This window comes from Ixodes scapularis, unplaced genomic scaffold (genome assembly GCF_016920785.2).
Source record: "Ixodes scapularis isolate PalLabHiFi unplaced genomic scaffold, ASM1692078v2 PGA_scaffold2__306_contigs__length_199485367, whole genome shotgun sequence".
NCBI lineage: Eukaryota > Metazoa > Arthropoda > Arachnida > Ixodida > Ixodidae > Ixodes > Ixodes scapularis.
The window spans coordinates 159,028,342-159,051,474 of NW_024609857.1; the positions used below are offsets into that span (position 1 = coordinate 159,028,342).

The window sequence follows — 23,133 nt, forward strand, 5'->3', positions numbered from 1 at the left end:
TCATAAAATTAGTCCCAATTCGTACATTTTACGAAAAATTCGGAAGAGTTGGCAGGTATGGATTATCTAAAGATAATCAATAAATCAGTTAAATTACTGTCGAAACAGGAGCGAGCACGGTATACAATTTTTTAAACTTCACAAGTGAACCGACCAACCAAATGTTTACTTCGCAAAAAAAATAAAAATAAATTGAGAACCTCATACACATGTAGGTGCTACACTATGAACAAACAAATAGCCTGATGCTGACGTACCATTATTCCTAGCTTCAGATAAAATACAAATTAAACGTTCATTGTCTATCTCCTCTACGAGTTTCCTCACATAATCAACAGAAACTGTTTTCTATATATTATGAATACAAAGAACGATACTGTCAGGAAATACAGATAATCTCCTTGCGCTGACTTTGACGACTTCCGATCAATGCGTGATATAAATATACGCGCTTCTTATTGTGAATTGTGAATGTTCCGCCACTATTAAGAAACAAACCTCAGTTGTCACAAGGACCTTTGAACCCTCGTAATGTCTTAGTCGTCGAGTAGACGTATCGGACTACAGTTTCCGAAGGCAAGAAAGCGCGGTGAAACGCGACGAAAAACACGAATACAACGCATCCGCCAAGATGCGGGGGGGGGGGGGGGGGGGGAGCGGAGCAAGAAGTTGAAGCAACCTAATGGCTGCCGCGTCACGTGATCCCAAGATGGCAGCGCCCATGTGAGGGGGGATGAAAAGGTTTATAACTAAGTCCGTGGGACAGGTGAAACTTCTCGTAGTAGAAGTACAACTTCGTTGTAGTAAATGAGCGCGAAGAATCTATTGCACGAAACCGAATTTGTGCCGTCGCATGTTGACGTACCTGTGCAACATTCGAGGTGTTTTAGGAAGTATAACACCAAATATAGTAGGAGCGACATCAGAAACAAGGTTTTGTACTTTGTACGTTGACAGTCGGGTCATGAAAAGGGAGAACGGTTGCCGATCCTGCTAGCACATTGCTGCTTGGAGCACATGGGGCGAAAGTTCGTACTGCAGAACCGAAATTCTTAATCAAAATTGCATTGGCACGTGTTCGTCTACTTTATTTACTACGTGACACAATTTAAGGACACAAGGCTAGCAGTCGCACCAGTCCTACTGCCAGTACCGCCACTGGCAAAGCTTGTCATCTATAGCCGAGACACCAGGCGCTCCTTGCTCTAGACTTATTTCCCTCTGTCCAAACTCCTACACAACAAACTTAACTGACTAATCAAACTATAAATGGCAACAATCAATAAACTGACACTGACCCCCAATCTTGCGGCAAATGAGGTGCCTTCGCCGACTGTGAACTTGGCCTTTTCTAAATCGGGCAGCGGCTTGCGCCACCACGTGTCATTCGTCCAAGCGTCTGCACTGCCCTCGTAAGAGCGGAAGTACCAGCCGCGGAAGCACTACCGTAGCAGTATTGTGGCTTCCTAGCAGCACAGCAGAATCGACCGAGCTCTTTTTCGCATCTGTCCGGCACAAGGAGCAGGGTGCGTTTCTTGTTTTGCTTAGATCTACCGATTTCGCTTAGATTTGTCGTCACGGGTAAAGTCGCAGAATACGTTTTCTCGACTACATATCATCGCACTAAGGCGGAACAATTTGGTACTCGGATCGAGCAAGATTGTGAATCTTGGATCCCAACGAAGATTGGCGCGTCGGTCGAGCGTCGGTCGAACAAATTCCAAAGCGGCATAAAAAGGTTGCTACTGAGCATGAAAATGCTTTTTATATATACGTATACTTTTGCATACGCGGGGGTCCTCCCGAACGCACCGACGTACACGCAAGATAAGGAAACGAGTGCACGCATTGCCCAGACAGAGCGTTGAAAGAAATCTCATTTTGGTGCGGAGTGGCGCATAATCAATGGTGCGAGCAAAACAAAACCATCCACGAGCGCGCACAACGGGGGCAGAGCCGCATTCGTCGTGCCGCTTTTGCTGCCACTGCACCACGCATTCTTGGTTTTGGGTACAAATAATTTTTAGCATGCAACCTTATGTCTAGAGGGTTCTATGTGACTACGTTGCTGCGTCCAGGCTTCCTATGCGGTAATGCAGTCACCTACACAGTGCCATCTAGACACAATGTTGTGCAGACAAATTATTTAAACCTAAACCCGGCGGCGGCTTGAGCTGTCTTCGCTGCTGCGGTATTTCTGTTCTCTACACACATCAATTGAGAGTAATAATTTATATAAAATCGATTACTTTTAACTTAGAAAATTCATAATACTGGTTGTTCTTGCTTTGTGGGGTCACGCAATTGCTTCGTTAAACAGACATGTTTGTTAAAACAGGAATTTGTTGTAGCAGAGGGAGAAACACATTAAACACAGGAGATTGGTCGGGACTTTATTTTACTCGGTTAAACAGGCGTTTTCGAAGTAGAGGCATTCATTTTAAAGGCGCTTGACTGTACAAGAAATATGTCATACAGTAGACTCATTAACTCAAACTTCAGGAAGCCATGAATTTTGTTTGAATTATCAAAAATCCATTTGGATAAGATGCAAGATAAAACTATGATTTCCCATATGAATGGCTACACATACAAGAGATATATTTTATGATTTCCTCCACATAGGCCTACTGATCATAAGCAGGTATGCCATGCATTAAACATTTGTGAAATAAAAGACGCAAGTTTATTTGTCCCTCAGAAATGTAGTTTATCATGGTCTGTTTGACATCACGTGACAACTAAAAAAAAGATTAGGTTTGTTTATCAGGCCAAGTATACCCGTTTTTACCTTAAGAAAACAGTAAGTTTTGCGCATTGTTCATACGCCGCGCGAAATAGTTCTCGCCAGATTTGGTTGTCGGAGGCACAGGCGATGCTTTTGGCGTTTGAAACGTGTACTCCTTGATAAGTTAACGTGTATCCACTCTAAAATGCTAATAAATATATCTTAAATCTCCACATAAAGGTGAAAATTAGTAATCATCCGCGAGAAGCCGGACGTTTTTTCCTATGCTTCTTGAGGTGAAAACAGGTATAGTCTAATGTAAACTATCAGGCAGGGGACACATCAGCCATGAAAACGGGCATTGCGCAGCAGCTTTCAAAGCAACTTGCACGGACGCTGTGACGCGAACCTATGCCATGCCGCCACGTTATAGCGTCCGGACAAGTTGCTGTGGAAATTTCCGTCTGGTGCCCGATTTCCTAGCTCACGTGTGCCCGGCTTGAGCCCCGTTGAGTGTGCTTCTCACCGTGCACCAATGTTGCCTTTCTGCAGTGCACCAATGCTCGGAAAGAAGCGCACTCAACAAATGTGAATTACATGAAAACGCTGTTCGAATTAAACGGTTTATGAATACATTAAAAACATAGCGGGACAAGCAAAATTTTTAAATTTGTTTGAATTAACCGGAAGTATGAAATATCCGAGTTTGAATTATCGAGCCTACTGTAGGTTGGATCCACGCAGACGTCAATATACTTCTTGCCCATAAAAATTGTGTGCCCTTTAAAAATGTTTTTCATGGAGCATGCTACATTGCTAGTCAGTCCAAAATTTGCATTCAGCATGCAAGGGAAAAGAAGTAGCTCGGCATTTAAAGGGTAATGACAATTCCTTAGCTATCTGCCTGCTAGGCTGGAGCCTACTTTCCTAAGAGTTCCTAAATTTGGCCATGCAAACAGCCCACTAGCTGAAATCCCCACAACGAACCCATGTTTCCCCGACACGTCGTGCGTTGTCGGCTCACCCTGAAAGCAAGGTGCCGCCTCGTGGTGACGAACTCGTAGTGGCTCAGGTGCCGATGGACGTTCTCGAAGCCGTCATCCACCTCCCCTCTCAGCGTCGACAGGGCTGCTGCCACCTGCATGACACATTGCTTTAGCCACCTTGAACCCTTCAGGCGCCATTGGCCGGTTCTTATGACAGCATGTTCACCTCAATTCAATGGCTAAACGTTTGTACAAAAAATACAACCAACAAACACATACAAGGAACGAAACATAAGGGTCAAAGCAAGCGAAGTGGACAAAATTAGAAGGCAACTACGTTGAATTCCGAGAAATTTGGGTTAATGGTTGATTATTGTATAATCCGAGGTAGTAGTAATAAACGATTCTACATCATCTCTTCCCAGAAAAGTTTAATGTTTTTCGCGCAATCTTTATTTCAAGCCTACCACAAGCCGAAACTGAAACCCTGTTTGCGGCGGGCAACGTCGCCCCTGCGTCATTTCAAAGCAAGACGCCCGCACTGTAGCCCTAGCCCTACAGCACTGCCAGGTAAAATGAAGCGTAATATTGCTAAGGAAGTGAAAACAATACTGAATGAGCAAGGCTGGTCCTCAGCAGACGAAGGGTTAATAAAAAAATTCATTATTACCAGATACGAAAGAATACAGGAACATAGAGTACTCTTCCCACTTATACATGGTGTCCAATTTTGCATTCATACTGATTTTTGGAAAAAAAAAGGATGGGACCAGTACTTGGATAACGTCTTCACTGCACGTGTACAAGTCTTGGCGGATGCTAGATGGGGGGCTAACCATCGCGATCAGTGGACAAATTAACTACAATTTGGTCATTAACTTTTTCATTTGCGGTGCTCTTATGTGCTTATTGTGTTGGTATCATACTGCTATTGGTTATCTCAATGAAATGCCAGTGAAGCACATCTCTCTTGTGAAAGATTTTGGCATGTGTCTTCATAGTGCCTTAACATTTAAGAATTGTTTCTTTTGTTGTGGGTGGCATGATGAGAATATTGGCAGTTGTATCACCCTTGTTTATAAATTTTAGGAACCCCATTCAGCTTTTCCACTCTTTAGCAAGGTCACAACTTGAATTTGTGTCTGATGAAAAATTTTTGGGAACACATTTACTTTTTGTTAGCTATTTGCTATCAGAAGCACAGGCCATGACACAGGTCATGGCCTGTGTTTCTGATAGCAAATGGCTAAAAAAACAAAAAAACTAAGTGTTCCTGAAAAAAAAAAAAAAATTTATTTATCATATTTATAAAATATTTGTCTACAGGCCTTTTCTACGTGGGCGCCGCCATCTTGATTTCATGAACTTCTGGTATGCGTGAAAACGTCGCTTTCCTCTCGCCTCACCAGTAGAACATGTTAACATTTTAATAACAACCGTCATTCCTTCTTGTTATGTCCTTTCCATACTTTTCTTTTTTTCCGGGTCGAAATCGCTTGTTTTTTTTCGGAACGCATACCGGATATGGGGACAACGTGGCTGGGTACAAGGCTAAACGAAAAAAGGTGCATACAACAAGTATTTAGAATAATGGTGAAAAAAATGGTGTGTGTGCAGGTGGGCTGGTGATAATGAATCATAATGTAAGACCCGACGCTGTAGTACGGAAAGATTAAACTTTAAATTGAAGGAAAAGAAAACAGGTATTTAGCTATTATAGGTATTTAGAGTGGCATTTTTATCATGACTAAATATCTACTACGCAGAGAGTTTGAAACAAATAGCAGCTTTGGCCAAAAAATTTCAAAAAAAATATCTAATACTTTTCCAAGCATTTCACTACTGTTGCACCATGTGTAAATGAAAATCCAGGAGAACTTGTGAGGGTTGTTCCCAAACTTCCACTTGTCCACTTCTAAGCTCAGTTACTTTTAAAGGAGCTGTGCAACGATTTTAACGTTGAAAGAATTGGCATCTGCTTTTGATATTGTTCACCTTGTCACAAATGACAGAAAACACACCTTTCATCGAAATGTTGCGATTCCGCCGCGTAATAGCGAAGCAAAACTTAGAATATTCCGTGACCTGCAGCCGCGAGCGGCGGTCATGAGAAACACGCGGCATGACGTCCATGGGGAAACTTGTAGAAAGATAGCAAGTTGTGCGAATACCTGCTCGATAAAACGTAACTTTTCTATAAATCTTGTCGTTCCAACATATATATAAATGCGTCAAAAACCTGGTATCACCGACAAAACTTTTATTATACGGAGTTTTAGTGGCGCCATCTATCCTAGGTCCACAAAACGATCAGCTCTATCTGCTACCGCGAACAGCCGCCAGAAGCCGAAGGGAGAGGGGGACAGGGCCAGACAGGTATGGCCGGACCCGGATGGAACTTTCCTCCTTTCACCATATTGTTCGCGCGGCGCCCGTCAGCACGTGGTCACGCGGTCGCGAGCGGATGAGTTCTCGCTGCTCACTGATGGTTTTAAAAAAAGAACTCGTCACTGCGCACGTGACCCGGAAGACGACGTAGAAGTTGAGAGGCGGCGAAAACCTGCATAGTTTTCATTTTTTAAAATAAAAACTAAGGTATCCAGGCAAAATCTGTTTTCTGTAGTTCACTTCAGAAGTGTCAGGCATCAACTTACACATTTATTTAAGGGGGGACATGGCCTCGGAATTCAAAATTTTCAGAAAAAAACGTTTTTTTCAAAAATGATATGTTTATGCTTATTAACTTCCAAAGAATGGTTTCAGAAACTTTCATTTAAAAACATGCAGGATTTATCTCAGAATAAATTATTTTCGACATGTCGGCAGCCCTCCAAGTCAGCAGGAAGCAAGTTTTTTGTGTTTTTTATTTAGCACTGCTTCATACTCGTTTAACCTAGCCAGAACATCTCACCCTCATTGGAAGTGCCATTTACTCTAGATCTAGCTCGTAGAAGCTTTCGAAGTTTACAAGTATCAAGGGCCAGGGGGACCCAATACATCCAAAAAGAAAAAATCCTGAAAATTTGGTATGAGCAATTTTATTGGTTGACACCTGAAACAGGGTTTATGGTTGGTCCCTCCCGGTGACGTCATATTTTGTCGTCGTCATTAACGCCCCTTTACAGTACCTTCCACTTCAGATCCTATTCCTGCTTTGCTGCTCTTTCTCAGTGTGATTTGCCTCTTAGTTCCTCTCAGCTTATCTGTCAGGGAATGCCTGCTACAAAAGTTAGCATGCCTACAAACAACACAAACTGGTAGCTATTGCCAGGGGAACAACAGATGCTCAAAGACGAAGGTGCTAACAATGCTCCAGGTGAATTTTGCCTACCTCGGACTCATAAAAAATAAAGAAACCTAAAGTTGAAACTTCAAATGCATTTTTCTCAGTTTCACTTTTTGGCAGGAAATGTGGTATGAGGAAATGTATCATTGGACATTTTGAAAGTGTAAAGATTTCATTCAGTGTTGTCCTTGACTCAAATTTCCTGAGGAACAAGTTAAGGTACTCATAATCTGAAAATGCTAAATTCTTCATGACAAAAACTGAATATTTTAAAACTCACAAATTTGTTAAAATCGTTCGCTCTTTTTGGGTGTTATTGTTTTTCGCTAGAATCACATTTTCTACAGTTAATTTTTACCTTAACTTGCACTATGGGTATTCTACTTCACATTAAACTAAACATTTTGTGGATTTCAATTATTATTTTTCTTAAATACATTTCCTAATAAAGTAACTTTTTTCTGGAGCTTGCTAAGCATAGTATGCAGTAGAATTGGCCTATAAGGCTGAAACTTTAGATGTCATCAATCCTAATGGGGTTCAATTCACCCTGAAAGTTTGAATCACTTTGAGACAATGGTTCAAAAGTTGACCCTCCCAGGCCATGTCCCCCCTTAAGCAAAGCCCTGAAATTATTGCACAGCTCCTTTAATATAACTATGTATGTTTATGAACTGCAGCCTCAAAAACTCTACTGTCCACATGGGGTGGCAAGTACACAACGAATTTGACATAAAATAATTGAGATTTATACCTCTTCTTGCTATGTGCAAATATCCTTTCTTGTTTCAAATTAGGGTAAAAAAAATAAGCATGAATGATTAATGCAGATTATCAAGACATGGCTGCCTAACACTCATATAATACTCACAATTTCCTTTTGAACATTTTACTGCAATGTAGATAAAAGTATTTGCAAAGTCTCAGTTTCTTTTTAAACACACCATCCAGCATTGAAGGCGCTCTTTTTTCGCTAAACGCGCGGCTACGCTCTGGCAAAGCTAGCCCCGCGGGTATTGCTTTGCAGTGCAACAGTTCTCTGCAAGAAGCTCAAAAGGGCTAGCCTGCCGCAATCAACACTTTGATAAGTATGAATACTGCAGTTCATCTCGAGGCAAATATCGGAGCATGTTATTCAAAACTACTACTAGGGTAAATTAGAATATTTGCCCAACCCTCATACCTACTGCAAAAGTTATCTCTTCTGCTTGTGTCTAAGAGAAGGGAGGTTTGTAACTTACTGTTTCTACACAAGATTCAAATAGTGGTACTGGCCTGGCTCGACTCTTCCGCAAAATTAGTTTTCATGTACATCTTTACTCTACCAGACATCTTTTTGTTTGTTTTGATATTCGTTCACCATGCAACAGGTTGTCCCTTTCTCGGTTACAGTCGCTGTATTGCAACTCTAGTTCTAAACATTTCTGTATCGGCCCATTTCTCCCCCTTGTTCAGCGATTCAGTAGTTTCGAACTAAACATCATTTCTGCATTTTGTATTAACTTGCATAAGCGTGTCTGAAAGTTCAACGACGGACAAAGAGCCTACCAGGCTTGGGACGTTTCAACGAGTCGTTTTCATGCCGCCTTCGTCCCTAGAAGACAGCTTGCTTTTGTCGATCCAAGTAGGTCATATTAAGAGTGATTATGTTTCTTTTCCTTTCTTGCTCTTAGTGTTTTAGTGGAGATGCACAAATAAAAAAAACATCGCCATTGTTTCTAGGCGCCTTAACATAAGGATCATTATTATTCTGGTTTGATGGGTCATGTTGCAATTGCAGTACCGACAGAAATAAAAAAACCTAAAGGCTAAGCCAATTGGAAAATTTTACAAAATCTAACAAGCTTTGAGACAGTCACTGATCAGTTTTATCGGGGTTTTTGTCTCCCGATTCCAGAAATCTGTGCAAAAAAAACTTTCAGCCTTTCCACTCTGGTGAAGAAGGAAGACCAACGAAGCTGTACTATGGTCAGACGACCTCAAGGACGACTTCTTGTACGACCTCAAGGACGACACCCAAGGATGACTTCCAGACGACCTCGAGGACGCCACCTAGAGGACGACCTCAGGGACGACATCTAGACGACCTCAAGGATGACCTCAGGGACGACGTTTAGGACGATTTGAAGGACGACGTCTAAAACGACCTCAAGGACGACGTCTAAAACGACCTCAAGGACGACGTCTAAAACGACCTCAAGGACGACGCCTAAAACGACCTCAAGGACGACGTCTAAAACGACCTCAAGGACGACGTCTAAAACGACCTCAAGGACGACGTCTAAAACGACCTCAAGGACGACGTCTAAAACGACCTCAAGGACGACGTCTAAAACGACCTCAAGGACGTCTAAAACAACCTCAAGGACAACGTCTAAAACAACCTCAAGGACGACTTTGAAGACAACGCCTAGGACGAATTCTGGGACGACCTCGAGGATGACTTAAAGAATGACTTCTAGGACGACCTCGAGGACAACCTCGAGGACGACCTCAAGGACAACTTCCAGGACGACCTCAAGGACGACGTCTAGGACAACCTCAAAGAAGACGTCTAGGACAACCTCAAGGACGACGTCTAGGACAACCTCAAAGAAGACGTCTAGGACAACCTCAAGGACGACTTCTAAGACGACCTCGAGGACGACATCTGGACGACGCATGAAGAAATTCAGCCTTTCCACTCTGGTGAAAACGAGAGTGGAAAGGCTGGAAAGGTTGTCGCCATCTATGAGCAAGGCCGGCAAGCTGATTGTCTGGTTGCCGCCGTCACTCATACATGGCGGTAGCTGTCCAGAGTTTTGTGTCAACATTTCTTTGCAGGGGAAACGATCCTGGGGAAACTAGCCCTTAACAGCTCCCCTGTAAAAAGCAAAGCACGCCCTTTCCACACTCGTGCGTAGAGGAGTGCGTAGAGAAGGAGTTTCTGGCACCTCATCACATTCTGGGCAGTGCGCCCTTGGCACATCCCCCAAGGAAAGGCCGTCAAGATGGTGACGAGGCGCCAGTAACCACTTTGTCATACTCCTAAGCATAATTTTGTGAAAGAACATCCGACACTCTTTCTGCATCCAATTTCAAAATCGGGCGGCAGAGATGCAAGAACCGATCAATGAATATCCCCAAACCCTCCACCTTTTAACGAATGGTTTAAATTAATCTAGCCTCTGACAATTAATTCAAACAAAACCAACTGCAACATGATCCATCAAGCCATTAATTAAAGAATGGTTTAAACAGATATTTGTTGATCAGGCTACAAACTGTGACGGTTGTGCTCTCATCTAATATCCACTGTATCCAATACACATGCAATGAAGACTATCTACCAGTCACCAACCACTTTTTTAGAAAGATCAATTTGAATTAAAGTCAAACACTCTATATATACACGGTGTCTAGCAAATTATTATCTTGAATTTCCCTGACTTTTCCAGGTTTTCCCTGACAATTTCAGGTGAAATTCCCTGACCACTGTAGAGGCAGTTAAATATACAAGACCATTACAACACAAGGCATTGAGCATTGAGCATTGTGAAGATTACTTTGCACGGGCTTAATCTAACTTGCATATTTTAAAATATTCTATTTCGTCCAGTCCAGATTAAACAAGCACTTTCTTGCCGCTTTTGGATACTTTCGGCTTAAGGCTTGAACTGGATTGGGGTCTGTGGCTTTCCAATTTGTTACTAAATCTAGTAGCTATAACTGGATCTAGCCTAGTGTCGAGCCCTCAATCCACACCAATCCAACCCAAGCCTTGCTCTGGATTTGTCAGCTGTTCCCTTTGAATTGTGTAGCAGACTATACATAGGGTAAGTAGAGCCCGTGCTCCGCTCTAAGCAGAATTTATTGCCTATTTTTCTGTCCCCAAGTCCTCAAGTCTTTGCTCAGGGCACTCGATGGCGTTTCTGGCTCATTTTCCCTGACTGGGCTCGCTTTTTGACAATATCCCTGACAATTCCTTGATTTTTTCCGGTAATTAAAATTTCCCTGACAATTCCCGGTCGCTAGACACCCTGATATACATAGCTTGCACGTGACGCGAGTCCTCCCCTCTTTATGGTGGCCAGAAGCGTCTCATTAATTTAGGAAAGCTACCCTCTCATGTGCCCTTTCCCTCATTATGTCAGGCCAGGTGAAGTCAGCGCAAGCTAGTATGTATGTGTACAAAACGTTAGACCATTCAGATGTAAAAAAATACTTTGTACAAATAAACCAATGAATCAATGAAGATTGAAACTTTTCCCAAAGGCGTCTTAAGGCAGCGCATTTATACGAGTGTATGTTTCAGAAAAAACTAGTTCTTTTGCTTTGTTTTTTTTTATGCACAAGGGGAAAAACGGCAAAAATCGTCTCGCTGATGCTGCCACTTGCAGATGATGCCACTCAAGCTCGAATCTGCTTTCAGTTTTTCATCTCAAAGCAGCTTTCACTTTTTTGCTTTATGTCGCGCAGTCTGCAAATGGCAGCATCAGCCGGACAGTTTTGGCCGTTTTCCTCCCCGTGCATAGAAAGAAAACACGGGTTTCCTTTAAGTTTACATTCTTTTTCTGAAAACTTTTTTTGTGAAAAGTTTCCACTCCATTCATTGGTCTGTCTGTACAATTTCTTTTTTACGGCCAAATAGTGCTCGGAAGTTGCTTTGGGTCCCCATTACGGGCCGTAGGTCTTCTCTTGAGCCCCCTTCACCTCTTCACGCTGAGGGCCGTCGTCTGGCAGCCGGCCTCCTTCGTGCGGCGGCAGTGGGGCTACGGGCGGCGGCCGTGTGGCGGCACCGTTGGCGGGACTCTCCTGTTGCTCCTGGTGAAGCTCGGAACTTCTATCAAAGACGCTGTCGTTCTGCGTGCCTGCAAACGTGGCCACGTCACGGGGGAGACGAATGAAACCCCACTGTTTAAGTAGCACGCCAGTGATAAAACGTGCCGCTCGTTTTGTCACTCGTAACTAGGGGTGTGCGAATACCGAATAGTGGTTATCAAATCGAATACCGAATCGAATTAAGAAAAAAAGCCGAATATTGAATTGAATATCAAATAGTGATTTTATTCGTAGAAATTTTTCAAAGTGTGCTGTGAAGGAGATTATTATATGTGCAGAGTATGCGCCTGGTGCAGAATATGCCATCTCATACAAAACAAAAGCTAAAATGTATACAAGTTCTGGTGAAAAAAAAAAGCAGCTGCTCATGGATGTTGGGCACTAAAGATCCAATTTTATGGCGCAAACATAATCTATTTACCCCTAAACATCACAAAAAACCATTTACAGCCACGCGTGCCTTTTTTTTTTCTCGTTAAAAGCGCGATGTGACATGTCCTTTTTTCGTATTTATATATCTCAGAAAAGTTGCATTTTGAGATATTTGATCTCAATTTTAAGAGAAAAAGGGGACCCGGGATTTTATTTTTTATAAATAAAAGATAGCTGTTAAATTGAAGTAAACAGGGTGAGCAATACAATCTGAAGAAAAAAAAACATGTGGTTAGGCGGCGCAAGTCACCGTCCAACTGCCGCTATGCATCCATTCCTCCGTTTATCTATCCTGTTTTAGAGAGCCTAGATTTAAAAGAGGGAGCAAGTGAAACTGAGACCACGGAGACGACTCCAGCGCAGATTGGTCGTAAGTGCACATGTGTTGTGTAGTCGCGTGGAAAGAAGGCGAGCAAACGGAGGAGTGACGACGCCTGCTTGATCAACGCTTTCGTCTTTTCGTCACCTTCTCACAGTACGTAATTCAAACACGGCTATCGAACGATCGGAAACCCTCTGAAATCTAGGCACACTATTTTTCCGTTCCTTGCGGTTCCAAAAGAACAACGACGACAACTCGGCTGGTTTTATCGGCGTGGTTAACGTGTTTTTTTTGTTTTTTTTGTGATCTTAGTCGCCGATTTCTGCGAGTGTGGCAAGTGTAGTCTACATCGGCGCTTCAGTTTGAAATGAGGGGCTTTACTCGTGAAAAGAATTAGGCATGCTGTGGAATTCCGGCCTCCAAACCATTCCTCTCTGGAAGTGGCGCAAATCTGATGTTTTGGTTGTGGTTCAAGGTTAGATTACGTCATGATCATGAGTAAATTTGCGTGCTATAAAGTTTGTCGCATTCGTTACTTTTCTTTTTTTAACCTGTGCGTTAAATTTTTGTGGAGTGGTAGGACCAAGGGGGTTTTCTCGCATGGTTTGTCGAACATCACGGCACTAACATCGGGAGATAAAAGGGCTCTTTTGTCAGCTCCGCGCCAACCGCGCGTCTTTGGCCGAATATATAGAATATTCGAGGGCCCGAATACTAGGAATTCGATTCGCGAATCGAATTATTTGGGAACTTGCTATTCGATTCGAATTCATATATTCGAGTATTCGCACACCCCTAATTAGTATGGCTTTTTCCAACTGTTTTGAAGTAAACAAATGTAAAAACCATAAGCTCATATAGTTTGACAATGAGTGCACACTAGGAAGAGGGTGCTATGCAGGTGTTCTTAAGAGCACCGCTGAAAGGAAAAACCAGCGCTAGAATGCTTTCTGTGATTCAAACAAGTCAAGAAAGAGAAAGCGTAGAGCCCACTTGCCAGATGGGGAAAGAGAACTCGATGTCATCATGGAATCCGAGAAGACAGGCATCACGTCACTCAGACCTGCCATTACAACAAAACATCAATCATTTGCACGAACAGGGGGAAAGGCATAAAACAGTGAGAATTAATGCCCCAAAAAGCAATGTACTATTTCTACAGAAAGGTCAATTTACAGAAAAATGCAAACAAAACCAATGCTCATGCAATATAAAAAGAGTTTCTGGATGGGGTGTCTGCCATAAACTCATTCTCTGTTTCTCGGACGTTTCCAAGCTTGACCCAGGACGACCTTGGCAAATCTCTACGTTAATTTTGTAAATTCCAAAGTCTTAAAAAATCAGAGACGGTCCTTGCGAGGACAAATCTCATCGACGACATTGATACTTTTACCTCTTTCCAAGGTTAGCGAGAAAGACTCAGAACATGTTGAGAAATTACAGGGCTACAATGTCGAACTTAAGAGTCTCTGCCCTTAGCTTAAAATTAATTAAATTAACTGCGTAGACTGCTAGTAGTAAAGGGTGCCAGTAAAAGGTTACAGTACTCTACTATTGGTGCAAAAGGAAATTAGGATTGTTCATATCAGGGACATGCCAACGTTGCTTAGGCAATCTATCGTTCGAAAAATAATACCTACAACGTTCGGAATATTTTTGTTAGATACAAACCAGAATGTCTGGAGAGTGTGACTGTGAAAAGGATTTTGTAAAAACTAATTTAATCTTGCAACATTGCTCCAGAAAATCAGCCAAGTTTTGTGCTTTTTGTGTCCCAGAAATAGTCTTGAAGTGTTTTTTGATTATAAACATGAATAAAGCGAGAAAAAAAAATACACAAGTGCATTTCACATAAAACTTCAGTCAGAAAAAACGAAGCACGAACCTTTCCTTCCATTTATTTTAAGATGATAAACTAAAATGCAATTTATACTGAAAAACAAAATGGGGAAAAATGCATTTAAGGGGAGACGTGGGTCTTAAAATATCAAAAAATCACAAATGCCATTTTTCAAAATTCACGATTCTGAGGTCTATATAGTCCAGAGTATTTCCTCACAAAATATAAATGCTCAATTAGATCTCTAAATAGAAAAAAAAAATTACAATTCGTAAGCGTTGACGGACCCGACTTGAAGCCTAAACTCTGAAATGTCAACAAAGTTCACGCCGTCTGAGCTCCGCAACGGCTCAACCGATTGCAGCCATCTTGGTCTTGTTCGAAAGCTGGTTTCCCGCGCTCCAAAGCGGCATAACCCTCAAGGCCGTGGCGTCATCGATGCTGGACGAAAGGCCATCACCAGCGCTAGAAAGGCGCTGATTGGGCAAAGCGCGCGCTCCTCCGAGGCACAGCTCTCTCATTGACCAAGACGCGCACCTCCTCTCCTGGCTTCCCTGGCATGGCGCTCCGCGGGCTCCCGCGTCGTCTGCTTCCGCTCGCTTCGCCGTTGTTCGAGACGCACGTTAGCATTCACATTTCTCCACTTTCTATATCAATATTTTCAGTGTTTTCTTCGCGCTTCCTAGTGTTTCGTATGTTCCCTGTCTTCTTTACATTGTTTGTGTAAATATTTTAATACCTCCTCTTTGTTTAGCTTTCCTTTTTTGCGTTTATTTGCCTTCCTGCATCGTTGTTCTTTGTTTCGTTCTGCGCGTTTCGAGTTTCGATGGCTGGGGACACCAGTTTGAAAGTCAACACGCAGAGACTAAATAGAAAGAGGAGACGTGCCTGGAACAAGAAGACCTCCGCATCAACGAAAACCTTAGACTTCGCCAAGTCGCTCTACCGCTGGTGGACGCGACTGGATCAAGTTTGTGTTCGACAACTTTGCCGATGCCTAGGCGAAAAAAAACAACTAAAAAAAGCCCTCGGGGCTATTCAATTCTTGCATATCGGGCTGCTTTCCCTACCCGTGTCTCTTATTTTTAGTATGAAATTCAAACTAAAGGCATCCCATCTAAAGCTTCAACATTGTTACTTATGCATACCTAAATTTCGAATTTCCTAGCTTTGTTTTTTCTGCATATTCTCTGGCCTGGTAGGCTTTTTAATTCACTTACGATCAACCGATTTTCATACATTTGTTACTATTTTCTTTGGAATGAACTAGACTGCAAGCAAAAGATATTTTTATTATGATATTTTTTGGTATATAGAACTGGCATTCCATTAGACATTCTTATGCCTCTATTATATATCTTCTGCTCACTTTAATATTTTTACATGATTATATGGTGCTAAAGAAATAAAATAGCTTTAGCTTGTATGGCATTTCTTTAGGAAGCAATTGATACCTTTTTTGCATTAAAATTTTAATAAGCTTTTTTTTTTAAACCATCCTGAAATTTGCTAATTAATATTTTATTTTGTTAATAACTTTTGACAAAGAAGAGATATCTGAAATCTGATTTCAGTAATGGAATCAGCGTAGTAAACTGTATGCCTGCGCATAAAATCACAGATAGACATAAACACAAAATATTTTTGAGAACCCACTTCCCTTTAATACGATTTTACCAACATTTCACTTGTTCTTTACTTTCATTTTTTTTTTTTCTAATGTTCCCATGAATGGATTACATCATTTTTTATGTCAAGTTGTTCAAGAAGACTTACATTACACCTTGATTGCAATTATTATTTATCGGTCTTCACACAATTTTCTATGTTCAATGTCAAAACTTTAACTTCGATTTTCTCATCTTCGTGTTCTTTGTCGACATGCCTTTACAGGGGTTTTCATGAGGTTTTTATTATAGCATTCTGAAAATTTTTATACGATTTTATTCACAAAGGACTGAACTACGGAGTAAAGCTACCTTTTTACAGTTTAGAGTAAAAAAAAAGTTTATGATAACTAATGTGACCTCATTAGTGTCCTAATTGTCATAATTAGCCAATATTTATATAATAATGTAAATTCGTGAAAATATAAATAGCTTCATAATGCATGGCAGGACTTTAGCTATGCATCTACATTAATAAAAAAAATCTTTTTTGTTGGAAATGGTTTTAACGAACCGTAAGAAATTACCAAATTAGGCAGCTCTATTTTTATAACCTGAAAACTAATCGAGATATTTTAAAACTGATTTCATATTTGAATTGAAGAAGAAGGAACACATATGCACGGTGATTTTCGTTAGAATAGCTGCAAAAATAAAATAGACCGTTTTAGAACCAGTGCCTCGCTTTAAAGTGTCCAGATATTTCTCTTTTAAATGCGCCGAGAAACTGCGGGGGAGGAGGGGACGAGAGCGCGTGGAGTTATCGGGATGTTGACCTCTCATTGGAATGAATAGTGGGTAGACCTAAAGCTAGCTCTCTTTGTCTCCACCGCACTCGTTGAACGCATTCAAATGCGAGCGCCAGACGCTGGACGCCGGCCCCCCATTCCACATTCTAACACGCGTGACGACTGCAGCCGAGACAAGGGCAGCTAGCTTTAGGTCTACCCACTAATCACTCCAATGAGAGTTCAACGTCCTGACAACCCCACGCGCTCTCGTCCCCTCCTCCCCCACAGTTTCTCGGCGCATTACACAGAGGCTCTCAAAATAACTGACAGCAAGTTAACCGCGCTACAGAAATGAATGGAACTTTGTGAAAATATTCTTCAGATGTTGATAGACCTAAATCTGCTATTCAAAATTAGTAATTTTTCTAGAAAATTCGTTTTAGGCCCTGTTTTTACCTTTTTACCTCGCTCCCTTTCGAAAAAAAACATCAATCTTTAGTCAGGTCCACCCTAAACATCAATCCACTTACAACAAACTATGGATAAAAAGACGGGTACACCCAGTGGCGTCACTAGGGTCAGCGGCACCTGGGGCGGTAGCCTGCTGCACCCCCCCCCCCCCCTCCCTCCCTCCGCAACCCCTCCCCCCCCTTCCCTCTTGCTCTGGCGTGGCACGCCGCGACGGCCTTGACATAAAACAAAGTATGGCACGAAAGAAGGCTGCTCACGGAACTGGTGGTGGGAGGATCCGCTGCTGCGCCCAGACGCTCCAAAGAAGTCTGGGCTGGGCACGCTGTGTTCCTGTGTAGGGGAGCAACTCCGTTACAACGGCTAAAGGCATCCAAAAACAGTGGAGCTTGCAAAATATTGCCAGGCATTTCTGCACTCCACTTTACACGAGGCCAACAACTGAAACCACACAACCTGTAAGAAAGAACTGTTTTCTTCCAGCGTCTTGCAGCAAGAAGAAACTAAAAGCAGCATAAAGAAGGACGGAGACAAGAAAAGGTCTCTTAATGCATAACCAACTCGCCCAAGTTTTGACAGCGTTTCAGCAGCTCAACATTTTAACTCACTCCCTCGCAGTCCTTCCCCTCTTGCGGAACCTTAAGCCTGGCCTAGAAAGACACTGCAATTCCAAAAACATGTTTCTTTAATCTACCTCGCAGATTGCACTTTATCCCATACTGTCCATTTCCCCCTCCTGTTCTTTCTCTTACACCTTTCCCAGTGAGCAGAGGGTGAAGGAATGGATGAGGAGCATGTGGCAGTTGTACATTTTCTTCAAGCTTCTTCCAGCCAATGTGAAGCTTACAAAATGACATCTACTTTGACCTTACTGCGACACTGGCCTCCAAACAAAAGTCATTTTCGGGCCGGTGCATGCGAGCAGCTGAGGTCGCTTTGAGCTTAAAATGCAATTTGCAGCATAGGTCGCAACGTCAATTCTTTCGCTAAATTTAATACGGAACCTGAATTGGTTCATAGGTCGTGATGTCAATTTTTTCGCTAAATTTAGCGGGGAACATGAATTGGTGCGTAGGTAGTGACATCAATTTTTCCGCTAAATTTAGCGGGGAACATGAATTGGTGCGTAAGTAGTGACGTCAATTTTTCCGCTTGCGGGGAAACTTTGTCACCAAGAACCAGGATACTCGTATAGGTGAAAATCTTTAGTATCTTAATAATGCTATCGCATTAATATTGTAGAAACCACAGATAAATTTCATAATTCACCTAATCTTATTACCAGCTTTATTAATATTGGCAATATTAGTAATGCAATGAAATATCGAAGATACAGTATCGAGTATCTGTACAGTCAAACTTCGATGTAACGAAGTCGGTAAAATTCAAAATTTAATTCGTTATATGAAATTTCGCTACATAGAAATTCGGGGCTAACATTAAAGAAAGTTTCTACAAATGTTTCCTAAGTGCACAAAGTTAACCGTTTCGCTTTCTGCTGCGGTACAGCGCCAGTTATGGGGACGTTCTGTGCCCGGATAGACATAAACCATTTAAAAAGCAGCCTTGTCGACGTCTTCATAGACCGCCAGCTTCAGTCATCTACGTTGACCGCTTATGCCGCGTTCAATGAGCCAAGTATGGTCTCCTTTGCCTTCAAAATCGTCGACAGCGAAACCTGAGGAATTCCAAACCGGGCCGCAACATTTTTCTTTTTTTCACCATTGGCGACTGCTTGCACGATCTTCGCTTTCTGCTCAACGACAACACCTTTCACTTGCCGGAGCTCGTAGTGCTAGAGCACTAATGCACGAAAAAGTGTCGCTAGGCTTCAAAAGCAGAACGCATCGGCTGACCAAAACAACGAGAGTTAGGCCTCGAAACGAACTACACAGTGCGAATGAAGCCGACGGACGAAACGGCGGCAGCTCTAGTGTCCTCTAGTGGCCGTTACATGTCCTCTGGTGGCATTTGGCCAGATGGGCCAGTTGATCGGCCCATTTCACTCTTTGCGCTTTATCGGGGACCCGTTTCAGCGCGTGTGCTTCCCAAAATCTCTTTTGGGACCCAAAAGTTTGTGCTGAATTGTCCATGAAACTTTGTTACATCGAAATTTCGGGGACTTTGTTACATAGAGGTAAAAAATACATGGCATGCATACACTTGCGGTTAGAAAAAGTTGTCTACTTCATTACATTGGGGGTTTCGTTACATAGAAGTTCGTTACATCGAAGTTTGACTGTATCAGAAATCAACTTCAGTTCTCTATCTTGTATCGATTTCGGAAATACAATTTTTGAGAGTATAAGATATTGGTATCGAAGACACTTCTTTGAAATATCGTGCCCAGCTCTGCCGATAACCGGGACGCAAGAGAACTAGTCTTCATTGAAACGGGCAAAAAATGCGCCTTCAAATTTTCTAGTAACAGTTTTCAAAACAGGGTAGCCAATTTTTTTTTTTTTTTTTTTTTCAAGTAGAGTTTAATTTGAAAGAGGCTATGAGGAAATCTTTTGGAACAAATTCGGCAATATTTCTCAAGAAATATTTGAAGTTTGCCGGGAAAAAAAAGGTCTTTGGGAAAATAGAAAAAGGGGTAACCTTTTTGGCAACAATGGCCAAATTTGGGTTTTCGACTATTAAATAAAAACACGCTACTGCAACATGGCTTCACGAGTTGCACAACTTATTCCGAGAATGCACCGGGTACAAGAAATAATGACGTTAAGTGTTGCCTCACCTCGAGAACGTCGCCCCTGTCGCTCACTCTGCCGACAGAATCACCGTTACTTGCTCGGGGCTGGCCTGTAAGAGGGCGTCTTGATATACCCCTCACTCCAAGATGGCAATAAAGCAAACAAAATTGGGTAATTTACACCAAACTGCACGACAAGGTAACCCAACCTCCTCAAATCTCTAAAAAAAAAGAAAAAAATTAACAGTGGTAGTTACTTTTTTTTTTATTAGTATTTAGCCGGAATGTTTTGCCCAAATACTTGTTCGTTTTGTGGTGGCCATTTTTAAACTAACTTTAAACCAAAATGCAAAGAAAATCTTGCAACGGTGGCGGAGGACTTGCAACACATTTCATTTCAAGTACTTTAAATATCCTATTAAAGCGACCACGAAATGAGTTTTCAACTCCTTCCCCCTCAGCTTTCCTCCTCAACTCAAAGCAGAATAAGGAATCACATAGCCACCAAGTGCGCGGGCACCGGTACGACAATTGTAAGCTTCCACCGTCCTTAAGCATGTCATCCAACTTGTCCTTCGCAAGCAATGACAAGTGCTGTCAAGGCACTGATTAAGCATGAATGCGAAATGTTCTTTGATGGATTGATTGTCGACGAGCGCATACGTCCATGTGATGTAGCGCCCCGGTCAACCACAGCTTCCTCGCTGAGAATATTCGTTTCCGGTAGAAAGGCATTCTTTACGTCGCAACCACGCGATTTCACATGTTGGTGGCCGAGTCCGATCGGGTCGAGAAAGAAAGCAGATGAGTCTCTTCATCTTTTTGCGCAAAACTGGAGGCAATAAAACAAAGACAGATTCCTGCTCCGGGTTCTATGAGCCTTAAAGATGAATTGGGATCTTTATTAGGAAAAAGCTGAAAAATCATTTCATGGTCCCTTTAACGTAATGTTTATTTCACTATGCTCAGTTTTACCTTACGTCCGAGCGCAGCGGATGCTACGAGCCATCGGAGCCAATCTAAGGTCGCGCGAGTGTCACCTGACCTTGGAGAGCGGGCACAGCGACGTGGAGAAAGCATATTACGGGCTACATCCACAGAGCGGGATTGGCTAGGATAGCCCATATTGTCCGCTGTGTCCGGACGCGGCTTAAAGGGATGCTGAAAATAAATTTTGATTTCAGAAAACAACGCGGAAGCGCTAGGCGGGGCGCTACAAACCCGAAAGCATCACTCATTAAAGCAATATCTCCAACGGATGGTCGTATGTTTGTGAAAGAAGAGCGCGCTTGAATAAGGCCAAAAAACGCCCGTGATGAAGAGTTTCTCGTTTTTTCCTCTTCTCACTTTGAGTCCGCGAGGACGCGAAGAGGGAAGGAAGCCCCCAAGGCCATTTCCCCTCCTCAACAATTCTGCAGGAAGTGCGTTGTCGCGATTCTCACTCGATCGCATCCTTATTTTACAAAAACACGGCCATCCTTTCGAGATATCGCTTCATGAGTGGTGTTTTAGGGTTTGTGGTGCCCCGTTGAACACTCCTGCTATCTTATTTTGTAAAATTCAAATTTAGGTTCAGCATCCCTTAACCGAGTTAGCACATATCACAGCCGATTTGTTCAATTATTCAGTAGACATATATTAGAAATTGGCCTGAAACTTCTACACTAAAAAGCATATTTTTGAATGGCTAGGAAAAAAACAACATCTCAGTGGTTTTTACTTTAAGGGGGCGGTGCAACGATATTCAATCGGAATGTTTTTCAATTTACACGAGCTTACTGGCACTAGTGGCACTCAAGGATACTCGCACGCAACGCCACTGACCAAGAAACTCCTTTGTTGCGCTGTAATTTCGAGGACAGAACCGAGTGTTTTCATTCAATCTCTCCTTCGCAAAACCTGTTGACGTAGCTGGGCGGTATCAGTACCGCCCAGTGACGATATTTGAATGCGGCTCATAGATTGGATCCGTGCATGGCGTGGACACTCGATTTGGGCTCGTGATAATCGATAGCTCGAGAAGCATTTGGGTAGTGTCCTGTGTCCAGTCGCTGCAATGACAACAACAGCCGAACCATAACAATGTATGGAACTCAGCGCGTGTCCTGCGCCTTGCCAACCCCAGTGCATGGCTATGATCAACATTGGCGGCATATAATCGGGTCCAGATCACGTGGCCCGCTTGTTCTGGCTGAGAGTTAAAAAGATGAACTCTGCTCATTTTTTTTTTTTTTTTTTTTTTTTTGCGACTGATTGAGTGTGGTGAAAGACCAACGGGTATCTCACAGGTCATTGACGTCAGGGATCCGTTTTAAGCGGTATTTGCGCAAAATACAAAAATTGTTGCATCGCCCCTTTAACTATTAAAAAAGTTCCTGAATAATGTTGCTTTTTGCAAATTGGCAATGTTTAATGCAACAAAGCGAAATGTTAGCCCTCAGTTTCAAACATATTGTCACGAATGACAAATGATCAGGCGCCAAATAACGTGACAAACTAAAGGTTTAATGGGGGCGAACTTTTGCCCAAAACAAAATAAAACAAGGTTAGCGTCGCAAGCGTCGATCGCGGTGCAACAGCAGGATCGAACGCTGGGGCGAGACTGACTGCCGCTTGCCACGCGGAGCCCCTTATGTACACGCGTGGGCTTCTGGAACAATCGCCGTAAAAGGTTCAGCGCACAGAACATTCGGACCTCGAACAAGCAACAGGGTTCTTGAATTTACAAGAACTCTAAATTGAAAGAATAAATAAAAGATGCGTCGCTCCCAGGCGAACCCTGGCTTTTCATGTGGAAGGCAAGCACAATAACCGTCAGGCTACGCGCACGCTGCCTATGTGGCCAGCCGTGCGCAGGTCATAACGTTCCCTGTAATCCATTTCACCTTACGATAAACTGCAGTGGGTGCCGTCCTAGTCAATCCAGAGCTGCGAACGCATGGCGCAACTAAGCACTCCACACGTTGCTGTGTCACGGGACACTCGCACAAAGAAAGCAAATTAGACGTTCGTGTTTAGACAGCATAAGGTCTGTCTGCCTCTCAGGCATGGCAACACTGGTTACACTGTAGATGAGAAATTTAGCCACCGCGGTACGGGTGCTAGCCTGGGAACTTCAACGTGCATCATGCAGTAGTGATGCACGAACGCATGTCAG

General features: G+C 42.6%; 1 protein-coding gene across 1 annotated transcript in view; it reads right to left on the reverse strand.

Moving 5' to 3' along the window:
* Positions 1-23,133, reverse strand: part of LOC8029621 (protein NEDD1) — a 53,595-nt gene that overhangs the window by 4,598 nt on the left and 25,864 nt on the right. The window contains exons 10-14 of the mRNA XM_029992715.4: positions 20,022-20,086; positions 17,542-17,614; positions 13,573-13,638; positions 11,693-11,850; positions 3,753-3,866 (exon numbers count right to left, since the gene is read on the reverse strand). Coding sequence (XP_029848575.2) covers positions 3,753-3,866; positions 11,693-11,850; positions 13,573-13,638; positions 17,542-17,614; positions 20,022-20,086 — 476 coding nt within the window. The remainder of the gene's footprint in view (positions 1-3,752; positions 3,867-11,692; positions 11,851-13,572; positions 13,639-17,541; positions 17,615-20,021; positions 20,087-23,133) is intronic.